Below are 16,016 nucleotides of genomic sequence, written 5' to 3' on the forward strand. Positions count from 1 at the left end.
GGGTGGGGGGTGGGGGTGGTTTTTTAACATTTTTAACATTTAGCCTAACAAGTGTCATAATCCTCCTCATTCTGTTCACTTTAAAATTATTTCAGATTTTTTTTAAGGATGCCCTCCTTCTTTGCCTTACCTTGCTGTCCAAGCTCTGCTGACTTCTTTTAGGTTTCTTTTTTTTTTGATAAGTGGAATACTTTTGCTTAAAGAGACAAATGATGACTTTCTGTAGTTCTTGTCACCTGCAAAGCTTTTACTCTTTTAGCTGTTCATTTTAGTTTTGTTTCATCAAGTTTTTTTGCTTGTATGAAGAGCTAATGCTAACTTTTGGGTTGTTAACACTTAGAAGTTTCTTCCCTCTGAAACTATAAGCAGCAGGTGGTGTTAAAATTGTTTAAGAATGTTAGATTGAAGTAATAGTTCCCAATTTTACGTCTATTTATTAAAACTGAATCAGCAGCCTTTATAAAGAAAAAATAAAATTCTTCCTTTCTAACCATAATTTATTTTCCTGCACACTATTGAAACAATTTAGCAGCAGCAAAGGAATTAATTTTGTAGATAATGCTACTGACATTTCAGAAACACTTTTTTTTCCTCCAAAAAGCATCTGACAGGCCAGATCAAATCCACGCTACATAAAATATAAACCTACTATAGCAGTTAACTAGAACATGGAATTACTCATTCTACCTGACAAATGGTACACACAGATATATCCCCCCCGTTACAGATTTAATAAATTCAGCTTGGATACATGAAACAAGCAGCTGGCATAAGCAACAAAGCCAAGGATATAAAAACTGACCAGTTACAGGAAAATAAAGGAGGCAACTTATAGAAGGACTTGCAAGGAAGGTAAGAATTACCCAATGTTTTAATATTTAGACCCATTTTAAGGAAACAAACACACAAAGCCTACTTGCTACTTTGTTACCTTACAGTACACTTCAAAGAATGAACAAACTATAGTGGAAATGACAAATTTGCAGTAGTAATAGCAAACGTGCATAGCAATTTTCACCAAAGAACGTCAAGATATTTTAAAATTTCACAGATCGAAACAGTAAGATGATCAAAAATGAGATGAGTATGCTGGGATACATAAGTCATTAGCAGAGCTCAGATACCTTGCTTCTCTTTTGATGTGCAATATCTATGCCCTGACATGCCGATGCTTCCACAAAAGCACGTTTTTTGTAGTCAGCTCTGAAATGTCAGGCAGCGATGCCGTCACCACGGAAAGGCAGCACGTCATGCTGTCCTCCACGTGAGGGGACATCCTGTAGGATTTTAAGGTGTTTCCTTCATTTCATTAGCACCATTTTTATGTTCTTCTTCCAACTCAACATGCAGGGACACCACACACCTTGAAACACCACTCCCCAGGCTGATAAGATTCAAAATTAGTTAACAGCAGTTCCCGATTGCTTCACATAGGCAGTGCTAACTTAAATATTATACAGCAAGTAAAAATTAACAATAAAATTGACATAATGGCTAGATAAACCAGTTTGATATCCGTAATAAGAAATCTCTCAAGCATTTGGCTGATGAGAAAGGTATCATGTGCTTCTCAAAAGCACAGTGCTAACTACAGTAGTAAGTGAAAGATGCAAACCCCCTGGTAATTATGCAAATAATATTCCCGATAATAAATCTTCAGCTCCTCATTAGGTTGAGGCCACAAAACCCATGTCTCTCCTGCACAATATTAAGAATCCAAGGGTTTAAGGCATAAGATGAGGCTGTACCTTGGTTGTAATTCCTCTCCATTTTCCTTTGTTCCCGTATTTTAAAATGACAAAATATTAAACATTTGTTTACCACACTGTAATTGCTCTTCAACAATAACATTATCATAGAGGTGAAAAAGCATTGAGAAATGTCTGCAAAAGATACTAATACTCAAGCGTACTTAGGTGAAATTTGTTTTTAAATTGTGATTTGGAAAAGTAACATGGGCAATAGATTTTTACTTACACAGCATAGATAAAGCTATTGCTTTTTGAAGTGATTGGTTTCCTATGTTACCAAACAATAAGCCTTAGAAAGCTTCGATTTCATTTCAGATACAGAGGGCCAAACAAATATTTATATAGATGCTGATATAAGTAATCCCACTTATTTTAATAGGAATGCTCACATAAGTATTTTAAATTTTTTTCCTTGAAAAATACCAATTTGCTTACTGTTTACACTCACGTAATTTCAAAAAAAAAAAAAAAAAGGCATATTCACACCTCAGAGAATAATAATTATTGTTACAAAGAAGAGTCAATACAGACTCAATATAGCAAGCAATCACTATATATAAAAAGTTATAAATCTGCCAGACATTTGAAATGGACTGAAATATATAGTGTCAGTTTTCAGAGGAAAACAGCCAGCCATATTTTACAACTTCCTTGTCAGGAAGTTTTTATACATCAGCTCTAATGAAATATGATTCTTTGATACACTAAGCTGGTTCTAAGGTTTGAGACAGTCATCAAAAGTCAGACTTTTTGTTGTTGTTTTCTAGCACATAAGAGACTTCAAAACCGATACTTTTTGAATTCTTATTGTTAGCCAGATTTCTAGCCCAGAAATATTATGGATTTCCTTTACATATGAAGTAATTAATTTCTAGAGAAGTTCTCCTGTAATCTGTAGCTTCTTAACATGAAATAACCAAATTTAGTAAATAGAATATTGTATTACTTTTCCACCCTCTGAAAAAAAGATGTTTAATATTATCCACACACATAAGAAGACATATTATACTTGCAACCTTCACAAAAGTTAGGCTATTCTTAAGATAGGGATATTTGACAAAAAAAAAAGACATAAAATAAAATTACATAATATTAACTAGTAATAAAGAAAAAAAAACAAGAAGAGATCTGCTTTCCTCCTCTACCAGTAGTTTGAAACAAGTCACGGTTGTTTGAAAAATTTGAAACTTCTACAAAAGTTTCTGAACTTACAAAACGCTGTGCCTTCTGACGCTCCTCTTCTGTCGCAGCTCTCTCACGAAGAATGGCTCGAGTCAAATGTTCATTTGAAGAAATCCTTTCTCGTTCCAGAAGTTTGCCAAACTCATCACGTACATACATTTGTTCTTGTTTCAATCTACAGAAGGTGGAGGGAAATTTAGATTGAAGGTATATTTTCCAAATGTAGTTTAAAAGGACATAGGCCCAGTCACTTTAAAAGCAGTCACTGTAATAAATTATGATCGGCTTAAAGACACCTGAATATGAATATTCACTAAAAATTCCAGAAGTCTACTTCAGATTAAAGTGTCAAAATCAGGATACACAAATTTAACAAGTCTTAGTAACACTATGAAATCACACAAAATAAAATCCATTCAAGAGCTTTACGAAAACATATCTTTAAGTAATAAGAATATGCATGAAGCTCTGGTTGTTGGTTAGTCGGTTTTGTTCTGTTTTTAAGGAAGCCTTTTTCCACGAAAATCCCTCTCTCTGCCAGCCAGTGGGCACCCCACTTCCAGCTAAAAGCTCTATTCTTTTCTACAATGGGATAATGCTTTCCTATCTCTGGACACACCATAAACCCAAATACTGCATCTATTTACCAAGCTGCAAAAAGACGGAACAACCATAATGAACCTTTCCCAGCTATTTGAGAGGGTAAGATGAAAATAGCTATTGAACTTGTTGCAACAGAGTTAATAAAGGCAACTCCAGTCCCAGAAAATTCTCAACATTTACATGTCACAAACCATAAATATATTTGAAATCTTCACTATAGTACTTGATATAAGCACACCATATCTAATTTTCATGAAAATACATACATATAAATTGTTTAGCTAATAAAACTTATCTGTTGCATGTATGTTGTGACACTGAACACAGAGTCAGCATTAGGGAACTCAGAATAGTAACGGCAGTATCAAACACTGGTTTTCAAATAGATTTTTGAAAGAGTGATGGAAAGGAAGCTTAAGTATTCTCAGTGCATTTATATGTTGTCAAGGGAGCTTCAGAGAACAAATCATAATGAGCAGGGTCACTTTGTAAAAGGTACTAGCATTACAGTACATTAGATTCTTCCCCAGGGAAAATATTTAAGTGAGGTGGGGAGGAAAAAAGACAATTACAAGATGTATTACTACTGTGCTCAGACACAACCCTCTGAAACGCAGCAACCAACTGGGAATCTTTATAAAAAGTTTATTAAGCAGCATCTTCAATTACTCTAGCAAAAAAGTCAGATTATGCAGACATGGACCAAATTCCATTAAGTGATTTCCCAAGGTCCCCCAAATTATTCCAGCAGCATTGATATAACAAATCCTTCACACAATCAATGGTGCAGTCAAAACACGCTGGTTGTCTTTTCGATTGGAGAAATCATGTTTTGTCTAAAAAGAAAAAAAAGTGTCAAAATAGAAGTCTTAGCAGCTTTTTCTTGTGAGAGACAGCAGAGAAAGCATTTAGCATTTCCAGAGACTGAAGTAAGCTCCTTCCTCATCCTTTCTGGATTTTACTCCCCACAAGTGGTTTTCCCCTAAAAATGTCTCCTCTTTATGCATACTGTACACCTAGCAGAGTAATTAAAGTATACAAAAGCAGGCAATATCTGAAAAAGGCTGCCAGAGGTTTCCACATTACAAACTCTCCAAAATAAAAAAAACACTTAGATGTTTACATCTAATTCTTGGCAAATTATTCCTGTATTTGACACGAGCTCAGTTAGTCTTCTCAAGTCTTCTCCTTCTGGCCCCCAGAATTACAAACCTTTGCAAGGTCTCCTCTCAACCTCTCTCGCAAAAAGAAGAAAGTCAGTTTTCCTAACACTTAAAAATAATGGGCTCCTAATGTCAAGATAAACTCTTTGATGGCTTAACCTGACTGCTGTTACATTCAGCTTCCCTGCTAAGTACACTACAGAGGGACGGGATGTTCTTTTCTACTTTTGCCAAAACTCTGCGTGTCCTTTGCTGCAAACTTGCTACAAGACGATGACCCAGAACCTCGTCTACATTCGCAAGTCGTCTGACTCCCCACCCTACAGCGAGCCACTAAAAAGCTTTTCATCAGAAGCTCTAACATCCCACAGAATTAGCAGACAGTAACACAGCTGTGGGTACGGCCACGCCAGTGACAGAAGGGATGGCTATATAATGCTGGTTTCCCCACAAGCAGAGAACTCGGGGCAAGACTTGCTATTTCGACCTTAACCAGCCCATTAAAATTAGTCCAGGTATCTCAATACTACCTTGTAGCCATTCCAGTTCTGAATATCTTCTTGGCCATGAATAGCTGTATCCTACCACAGCAAGAGAGGAAAGGATGGGAATAGGACATCCAAAATTGGCACCCAGAAAATCCCTGCAAAAGTTGTATAACCCTATACCTGATCTGGTAAGTTACTAGTTTCCAAGCAAACCATGTGATAAAAATCCCAGAAAAAGGATTCTGTGCCATCCTTTGTTGGCAATCCCATCTCACTGTCATTGCCAGACCAATCCCCTTAGGAACTTCCATTGCAACAGGTTAACTGATGGGAGTGCAGGGAGACACCCTCACTTCTAACCCCAACCTTTGGTAATAAAGCATTCCATGTTTTTAACAAATTGATCTCTGCCCACCTCCTTTTTCCCCACTCCGTGTGTAAAATGGTATTTCTAAACAGAGAGCGTGATGTGTTCTTTCCCCATATCTGAAGATGACAATACTAGCTTGCTCATTGATACCAATAACGATGATGTGAAATATCTACATCAAAAATTGAAAGATCTTATCTATGTTGTTCCTAACAGTTCATCCAAATGCAGTTTTCTTAGTTACAGACCACCCTTCTTCCTTAACGCGGGATTTCTTGATGTCTTTAAAAATGTACTTAAAATGGTGTAAAAGTCAGCATAAATATCCAAACACAAAGCTGTAAGTATTTCCTGGGTCTTCAGGTAGTTACCAGTTTTGCAGCTAAGCAGTAATGCCTTGCATAAATTAACCAACTCCATCCAAGACAACAACCAAAAAAAACCCCAAAACCCCACCACCACCACAACCATCCCGCCTGCCCTCACCTGCCAGGCTGCAGCAGAAGTTCACATTTGAGAGATTTAGGAATGTTCTTGGAATCTCCAAGCTCAATTTATACTTGTCCCATTTAAACACATTCACTTTGGGGCCAATGACGTTTTACCAAAGATCATTTTAAGACAACAGTCTTGTCTGCTTTTCCATCTTCAGGTTCCATACAAACAAAATCCATTCTTTCAGCCTTTTATAAGAAATGTTCTTTCCCTGATCAACCCATCAGCTCTCCCCTGCAGCTGTTGCAGAACTACATGCTCCATTTCCAGAGGATTTCACTTTGGTGATTAACTAATACTTCCCAGGTTTTTTTACTCCCTGTTATTTCTAGATAGAAGATTTACAATGCTGAAACATTCGTTAGTTTGTTAGTAGAAGCACCTTGCACTTTCATACCGCTCATCAGTTAGTAGGAGTCAGTCATTTATTTCCTCACATATGACACCTTAACCTTTCTTTTGCAATAGTATCACTAAATTTTGTACCACGTGCATCTTTCAGAAGTAAAAATATTAACATTAATTCCAAGTCTGCTTTCTGAGAAATCCCATTACTAACCACCTTCCAGATTTAAATCTCCATCTGTCATTTGCAACAAATCTCCACCTTCTCCAGTTTAACCAGTAATTTTCTAAAGATGTCAAGTGTTTTAGTAGCCATTGACAAGATTCTGTTGTTTTAAAATAGCTATGTTGTTATGGGGGGGGAAATCAAATTATTTATTCTCTGCTGATACTTCCCTTTAGTAAATGTGTATTTTGTCTCTTATTTTCCATTCCCTTCTATATCAGTAACGGATCTTCTCTTCAAGATTTGTTACATCTTTGCCACTAATTTTACTTCCACAGTTCCAGAGCTGCCTTCTACTCACCCAAAACCATCCTTGTTTGGTAAGTGAAAAAAACAAAACAAAACAAAAAAACATCTATTTAGTTCAAAACATACCGGAATAAAGAAAATTAAGACTTCCACTTGACTTTTAGCAATTCTCATTTTGACTTCTTGGATTCCTTTGGCTCCTTGACTTTCAGCATAAAGCTTTCTTTGCTGATCCGAATGTCTGCATATCCATCTGTCTTGTGGACCTTCTGGTCAACCGCAATCCTTATTGAAGACAGCTATTCAACCTTCAACCTATTCAGAGTTGGAGCTCTTCTTTGGAGCTCTTTGCTACATAACTTTTCTTCTTGTCTGGCTTTGAAATACTAGAGAGTTTTCACAGCTTTGTCTTTTCAATTTTTTGAATTTGTCTTTGTCTTTGAATTTCCAACTCTCCTTTACATTCCCCCTCCTCTCCTCTACATGAAGAGTTTATCAGCTCTTCATTTCAATTGGCTTAACTAGATGCCCCCTTTCATCATGACTTACTTGCTGATATCATCACAAAGCAATTCTGCAATTTATGTGCTTATCTCCAGAAGTAAAATCTTGCTCCTTCACTAGAGGCTAGCTGCAAGCCAAAGTAGTTCCCTGCATTACTGTGTCTATAAGCTCAAAAGCTCGACGACGCCTGTGTATCCAGCTTTGCCAATGTGTTTAGGAGTAGTTTTATTAAACTTCTAGACCAGGTCACCTCAGTCGAAGGAAGTTGTACAGCAAACATTTGACTGATTTTTTTGTTTTTTTTTTCTTCCTTGAGTGGCATTCTACCATAAAAGAAATTTATACTACTTCATGATCAAATTTCATACAATTTAGGCCAAAAAGGTACTTGTTTTATGTTCTTCAAAAACATCCAAGACTGCCTTGCTCATGCAGCACCTTAAAGCAAAAAATTAAGAGACTTTCCTATCGATTCTAGTCTTCATTCATGTGATCAGGAACATATCTCATCATACCTACAGAACAAAATATAACTAGTTAACTTTCCGAAGCATCCACTAGACTTCTTCATTTAGGGCAACTTTTGTTCACAAAAAAGTCCTAAATACCCATCTCAACTGATTTAAATTCACCAGAGTTTTAACACAAGAAGAAGGATTTTACAGTAATTTTCATTTATTTGAGTTACATAATTGGGTGGCTTGTAGGAGCTTAATGAAACAAACACAAGGCAGATACGTGCTGATCTCAAACATTTGCTTGCATCAACTTACAGTAGTTTTCTTCCTTGACATTACAAATTCATTTTACTGGCATTCAGCATGTACCGCTGCCGAATAAAGGCAAACATCAGCTAAATCTACAGTAATAAATTATATTATTATCTAGCCAAAAGTAAAAAAAAAAATAGATAGATGCACATCTGCGATTTATAAGGAGTTAAATAGCACAGCTTGCAAGTACAGTCCACTATTCCAAGAATTCCACATAAATAGACCACTTAAAATGACATTTTTAATCACAACAAATATAAAGGCTCAATATAATGGGTTCTCACGTTTAAGCACAAAGCTCTAGTTAACAGACAAGAGACATTATGCCTTACACTGATCATTTATACAGAAAGAAAGAAAGAGCTTTAAAAAAAGGTGCTGAAACAGCAGAAAAGGCTGCTGGCTATACATTTTTCTACACAGTTGATAGTTTGAATAAAATACTTCTAAATAATTATGAAATACTGTTTCAAGACGTGCACAGCTATTTAGTCACAGTAGCTGATTTAATGAAATAAAGTATGCAATGCTTTTCTATAGCGTTATTTGAAAATACACATAAAGCATTAACAAGAACCTCTACGTACTAAAGTTTGGATTAACACTTCACAGTATTTCATGCTCTCAACTGTTTTATAGCATACAATCATATACAGAAAGCAACAATTCTTGCCTTTCTACAGCACCGTCTTTTACGACTTCAATGCTCTCAGTTAACACTATGAAGAAAATTTATTCTTCCATGACACTTGTACTTTTTGCAATTTAATAAACAAACAGCCAATGATTAAGTCATTTAATCTTTTTATTACCCCTAAAGCTTCTGGCACTCTTAAATTCTACATCATAATTTCTTCCACCCATCCTTCAAATGCTTGATGATTACATCTTACTTATTAAGTAGAAAGTGCAGTCCACAGCTCTCACAGAATCACGCACGCAATTCTTTAGGCTGGAAAGGACCTCGTGTGATCAAACTCTCATGTGATCAAACTCTCTGCTCGAGCAGGGTAAGCTAGAGCAGGTTACCCAGGACCGTGTCCCATTGGGTTTTGAGTATCTCCACAGATGGAGACTTCACAACCACTTAGGGCAACCTGATAGAGTGTTTGACCACATTCACAGTGTTTTCCTCTGTTCAGGTGGAATTTCGTATGTTTCACTTTGTGTCCACTGCTTCTTGTCCTAATCTCCAGATCTCCCCACTTGCCCTTCTGGCAGATGGGAGTGAGATTTGCTTTCTTACCATCTTCAGGAATCTCTTCTGATCACCATGACCTTTCAAAGACAATCAAGAGTGGCCTTGCAATGACATGAACCAGCTCCCTCAGCACTTACGGGTGCAACTCGTCAGCCCCCATGGAACTTCCCTATCGCCAGTTTGTTTAAGTGTTCCTAACCTGATCCTCCTTCACTATGGGTTAAGCAGTCTGTGCTCCAGACCAACCCTATGGGCTCTGAGGTCCTGGGATTCCTGAAAGCTGAGCTTAACAGTAAAGACAGAGGAAGAGAAGGCAAAAGTGGCTTTAGAGTATTTCCACCTTCTCTATTTCCTTTGTCACCAGGGATCCTGCTTCATTTAGCAGTGGGTCCACGCTTACCCCAGTCTTCCTTTCGCTGTTGATTTTAACACTATATTCTGGTATTCATATCTAAATAGACAGACATCTCCATCTATCTGCTGGTAGATCTGCTGGTAGATACCTAAAAGTAATTAAGTATTTACACTAAGTAAAGCAATAGCAAAAATAACAAACAATACTTTTAATTTTGCTATTTATGTGAACACAAAGTTTACAGACTGAAGACAGGAGAACGTGCGCATACCTTCCTGAAGTTTTTCTTTGAACAATCAAGTACTCATGAAGTTCAATTTTTAGCTTGTTCAGTGGTACTTCAACCTGTTTTTATCTTGGAAGCAAGAGTAGATCCTCGCAGTCCATGACTGACATAATTAACCTACTGGACATACTTCTTTTAACTATGACACTTCAAAACAACATACTTATATCAGCTCCCATCCTTGTTCTGGAAATCTGTTTTCAGTACAACCCAAACTTGTGAATATTAAAATCGAAAAACATATTAGTGAATACCTAGAAAACTTCCTGGGTTTTTTTGTGCTAAGACGCAAAGATTCATTTGTTATATATGTTATAATAAAAGCATGCTTTCCAAGTAGAAGACTGTGTCATCTCCTGAATATAGATATTATAAATATAGACAATATTTGGGCATTAAAACATGGGGGGGAAAAAAGCTTTTGTCAGAAGAAAGGAAGTTGTACTGGCTAAAACTGGACACACCTTTGTACCGATAGCCTTCACAGCATTGCAAACATCCTGCTTATCTCAAAACAGAGAATGAAAATGCTGTGCCTGAGGCTCTTATTGCCTTTAAAGACTGTACTTAAGAGCTTAGCTAGAGGAGCAAAAAATTATTGAATTTCCTTTGTAATGAATACTGTGACAGTTATGAAGCTTACCTATTTGAAAGAAAAACCTGAATCGAGATCCCTCTGGAGAAAATTCCTACATTCAGGTAATTCCCATCTCACTGGAGACAGTAGCCCCTTGGATTCACTCAGAGCAGAACACCATCGCATGCATTGAAGTTACTGAACACAAGAACCTAAATATATGAAGTTTGGATTTTCCTCAAAAAAAAAAAAAGCCAACAAAAACACCAAACAAAAAAAACCAAAACAGAAGTATGACTGAACATTGCTGTCACCAAGGGAAAAAAGTCCTGGAGGAAACTGAAAGAGGCTAGGCAAATCCTGATACACCAACCACCAAAGATTTATGTATCTCAGAACAAAGAGAGGCATAATAAGAATTTGGATATTTTTAGTTATCATATTTAGGTTCTACTATAAGATAAGTTTTAGACTGTTTTATTCCTGAAGTCACTTTCATCAAAAGAATGTTTGCAGTACGCTCCACCTAAATCAGATTCTGTTAAAACTGAACACAAAACCTACCACATTATTCTCAAGGAGCAATCTCACACCAGCAGACAGACGAGAAGAATTCTAAAAGATGCTCTCTCATATATAAGCCAATTTGTTCTTAGATCTAGATTTTCTGAGGGGTGGGCAGAAGGGACAGAGGCAAAAATCAAAATAAGTTACACATGTGATCAAAACATCTGTCCCAACCTTCTCCTGAAGTAGATCTTCAGACCAAAGCCAAAGGGGAAATATCTGATTTCAGCAGAATAACCTTTTTGCTTCTGCATTCCTCTCTTTTATTCATATCTTTTTTTTTTCCCCTATAGAAGCAGTGAATGTGAGATTCTAGGTGGCATTTGTTATTATACAGCTTGTGAACTAGCTATGAACGCACTACATGCAAGATTAAGTAAAAGAGAATCTATATGTGAATATACCAAACGTTTCAGAGCATTATCTAAGTCAGCCTGAAATGCTTACCCCACATCTCAGGCAGGAAAACCTCTTTCTCTGCAGCTATGGAAGAGCCCAAATTAATTCAGTTATGGCACTTCCCCAAGCTAGCGGTACTGATTTAGCCCAGACTTGAACGAAGAACAGCTGGAATCTCATGGCAGTGACACTGTACCATACATTGTCACCGAACAAACAGGCTACAGGTGAGAGCACCCAGCTAGCACACAACAGTCTCATCAATTATGGTTGACCATCACAAGCACCATGGAGGGAAAAAAGAAGGAGGGAAAAAAAAAAACAAAAAAACAAAAAAACAAAAAAAATCAATTGCTTAGTTCATCTTGGCCATTTACTGCAGCTGACAGTAGAGGAAAAGTAAATTTGCCTAAATTAATGCATATTAAGGAATAAATAGATTGAATACATCTATATTTAAAAACTTCTGTAGAAAGCTGCTCTTTAGGTTTTCAGAATTTTGTATTTTCTGCATATATCAGTTTAAAGTAACTATTTCTATTCAAATGAAACTAGTATTAAATAGCAAAAATAATACAAAACAAAATAACAACAACAACAAAATAATTCCTCAATTATGTAACAACTTAAAATGAGTAACTGGCAACTATCGTATAGGGTCCAACAAAATAAGTGACGTAAAAATACGCAGCTAGCTCCTCTCTCCAACTGCTGTGCAGCAGAAGTAGAAATTGAAGAAACAAACAAGAAAGCGTATCTGATGAGACAAGCAGTCTGTTTTCTGTATCTCTTTTAAGAAATACAAAAATACATTCCAAAAAAAGGCACGATAAAACTTTGCTGCACTCTGAAAAAAATTTCAGTCCTTTTCAGATCCATTTTTAAAATGAGTTCAAGAGAAGAAAATTGTTAATTTTACCACGTGCATTTATGACATGGTACTGTAATCTTGCACAGCACGAAACACGTTAGCCACACTAACAAGAGGAATAATTTAATTCTCAATCCAGAAGAATTCACTCTATTGTTTACTTCAAAATATCCATTTCTGTCATTCTTGAAAAACACCTGCAGATATTAAAGATTATCATTAAGGAAAAAGCACTTTTTAATTCACCAACAGTAACACACTGAGAAGTGTTAAAAAAATATTAGTGTTATGCTTCGATCGCCACTACACTTATTATTCTAACTAATCCAGAACCATAAGAAATCTAAAATTGGTAAACAATACTATAATAAAAGCAAATATAGCGATCTATCATTTTCGGCCCTTATTATGGATATTGAAAATTTATTACACTATCAAAGATTAACATTTTCTTTTTGTTACTTTTCAGGGAAATGATTACTTGCCAGTTGTTATATCTTTATTACAGTCTCCAAGCTACACAATCTGATGGATCTGTGGTGATCCAAGACAAACTCATTCAAGTCCAAAGCATGAACTGTGTCATTTTTCATTACCTCCAACCAACCAAAAGCGAAATATTTCCTGTTTCAAAGTCCACTATCAGGAAAATCATCCTCTTCTCTTCTAAATCTAATGAGATATTAGTCTTTAAAATTGGAAATGATCCTCAGATATGAACTCCATGTAAGAAGACATAAAACAAACATTTCAGTACCAAAAAAAAAAAAAATCTGTATGCTTTCTTACAATGAGGTTGGTTTTTTTTTTTATTAGTGTTAATTTTAGCCAGCTTCCTTCATCTTTCATCTCTAAACACTCCCATTTCTATATGCTACCCCCTCAACTCAAAAAGCTTACACTGACTAAAAATAAGGGAACAGCGTGTTTACAATGGAAACTGCTCATCAGGTTTTTTGCTTAGTTTGACACAAGCAAATTCGTTAATGCATTCTGACAGACTTGCATAACATCCAAAAATGTTTTGAACAATGCAGTTTAGGCCATGATGCAATATTAATGAATGAATAATGTTTCTGAGTACTGAGTTTCAATATTTAATGAGTGCATGCTGAATGTGCCATAGAAAGCTGTGGTTGAAAATCACTGTAGCTGACAAGGGATTTGAAAAGATGTGAGAGACATCACGAAAACAACTTTAACCTGAACTGAGGTCTGAGAAGTGTGAAATGGGTATTTCTCCTACTCAATTTCTAGTAACCGATTATTCACCTGACTGCAAAGTCAGATAAATTATCAAAAGTTCATCTGCCTCTGTAAAACATAGTTAAGGACTGAGATATACAAACAAATTATCTGAAAGGCAATGTCTTCTTCACAAAAGTCTCAGAATGACAACACAAAAAAGTTCTACTAAATTGAAGTGATTTCCTAGCACTATTTACACATTAAAAAAAAATTATTCTCTAATCACATAAGACTTTGCATACTACAGGTGAAGGGGGCTACTCCTAACATTAGGAGCAACCACTTTCTTTAAACATCTGTCCTACAATTTCATTTCTAAGCCATACATTTCAGATTGATATTTTCTGTTAATGTTTGCATATTCTTGCACCCTGAAGCCATGGTGTAAAAAGGACACATTTTGCCTTCAACGTTTTTTGCACTCGTATTGTCCATATGTCCCAAAGAGGCAAAATATTTTTTTTTTCCTCTAATTTACTTTGTTCTTTTGGCAAAGTTTTATGTGAATTGTATTTTAAATGATGCATTGCTCTGGGTGAGGGCTGGAGGGAGAACCCAAAACATTACTAAAAACATCTATGGGAATTTAGAAAACTCCTCGAAATTTAAGATAGGAATATAACTTTCCTGAACTTATGTTCTGCCCAAGTGGTTTTTGAGACATCTACATACTGAACAAATTTCTCATTAAGTACAAGAGAATTAGGACTGGTAAAATAGAAAAGAAGCAAGGCAAACCAAAAATGCTAAAGCTTTACAAATGTGGGAATATAGAGTAAAAAAAGGAAGATGCAGGTCATCAAACCCAGATTTGTAATCATTTTATGAGTGCTTAGTCCAAAACCATTCAAACATGACTACATGGATCCAAATTGCTATCCACTTTATAGACCACAATACGCACAATCAAAATTCTTTGACAAATTCACTACAAATGATCAAGGGCTCTCATAATTATGGCACATGCAGGAAGAGAGAAGAGATCAAAGGTACCAATAATGCTTGCAATTCCTGTCCCGCCAAACAATTCTGAGTAACGCAACTTGTCCTATACACCAGCAGGCTGCAAAATAAAGCCCTCCAAATCTAACCTGATGTACTCCAGACCTAGCGACTGGCTTCCCCCTTTACTACATAGGCAAAGCGCAACCAGGTACTTATCAGTACCACTGAAATCTTCCCAGCTGATTTACCACAGCTATAACATGGAAGCTGGGCAACCTCCAACAGCTCAGAGTGAAGTTAAAATATACAAATGGCAAGAAGGAAGAGGAAAAGAGAGAGGCCAAGTTACACACTCAGGATATGGGGGGGGAAGGTCTTTTTGTCCTCTCGTGAGAGCTAGCAGCATCTCTGGAACTTGCGGATTAATATAATGAAAACAAATATGAACAGTATCTGTTTCAGGTGGGGGTTTTTTGGCCTATCTACCTCAAACTGCATACAGCAATCTGAGTGAGATTTTCCTACGGTCTTGTACTATATTACTGTTACTTTTCTATGCTTGCACTTCATATTATTAAATTTAACAAGAACTCCACTACTTTACTGCATATCCACTCCTTCCTCATGGTGACCTGTCCCTCCTTAATGCTGGTCATACACGTATGTAAATTAGTACATCAGTCATTAGAAATATTACTGTAAACATAAAAGCGATAGTGATTCAAACTTGATCCCTAAGCAGCAAGTAAGCTTTTCCCATAATGTTAACTCCTCCCTCCAGTATGTCCCATTACACACTTGTCTTCAGTCAGTCTCAGATTGTCTTATAATTCTTATATTAGTTTCAGACATGTCCAGCAGCAATAACAAGGAGGGCAAGGTATCAAGTGCTTTGCTTCACTCTTTCTTTAGGCTGAAGTCTGCTATCCAACCCAAGAAAACACTGAACTTAATACAAGTTCTCGGTTAAGACTACCCCTTACCCCACTTAGCCATTTCTTTCCATTCTCTCAATTACCCCCTACTTCAAGTGCTATACTTGTCAAATCACCCATAACCATGAGTCCAAGTAATTCAGTTGAACATATTCATTCATTTCCTTTTTCCAGCTGCCTTCCAGCCTTCAGCGTAACATGTCAATTGAAAAATCTTTGCTAATGGCCATGTTATTTTATGTGCCAGTCCTTGATCAAAAGATCAAAGACACTAATTTCAAAACTCGTAATTATATACAGCTCTTCAATTTAACAACAATACTTCCACGGGCAGCTTGTTAACATGTATTGCAATATGGGCATTGACTCTTGATAGTCCAACGGCTGCTCATACCCTATAGAAGATGGTTGAGTTGACTTTATTAAGATACTTGGGTTGTGGTGTTTTTTTTTTTGGGGGGGGGGGGGGGGGGGGGGGGGGTG

The 16,016-nt window shown here is 36.5% G+C and overlaps 1 protein-coding gene across 1 annotated transcript in view; it reads right to left on the reverse strand.

Moving 5' to 3' along the window:
- Nucleotides 1-2,963: 2,963 nt before the first annotated feature.
- The window catches only part of LOC104075634 (MICOS complex subunit MIC19-like), a gene marked incomplete at its 3' end in the record, with an annotated part of 51,965 nt that continues 38,912 nt past the window's right edge, over nucleotides 2,964-16,016 (reverse strand). Inside the window, exon 3 of the mRNA XM_009576204.1 lies at nucleotides 2,964-3,108. Coding sequence (XP_009574499.1) covers nucleotides 2,964-3,108 — 145 coding nt within the window. The remainder of the gene's footprint in view (nucleotides 3,109-16,016) is intronic.

This window comes from Fulmarus glacialis, unplaced genomic scaffold (assembly GCF_000690835.1).
Source record: "Fulmarus glacialis isolate BGI_N327 unplaced genomic scaffold, ASM69083v1 scaffold19374, whole genome shotgun sequence".
Lineage (NCBI taxonomy): Eukaryota > Metazoa > Chordata > Aves > Procellariiformes > Procellariidae > Fulmarus > Fulmarus glacialis.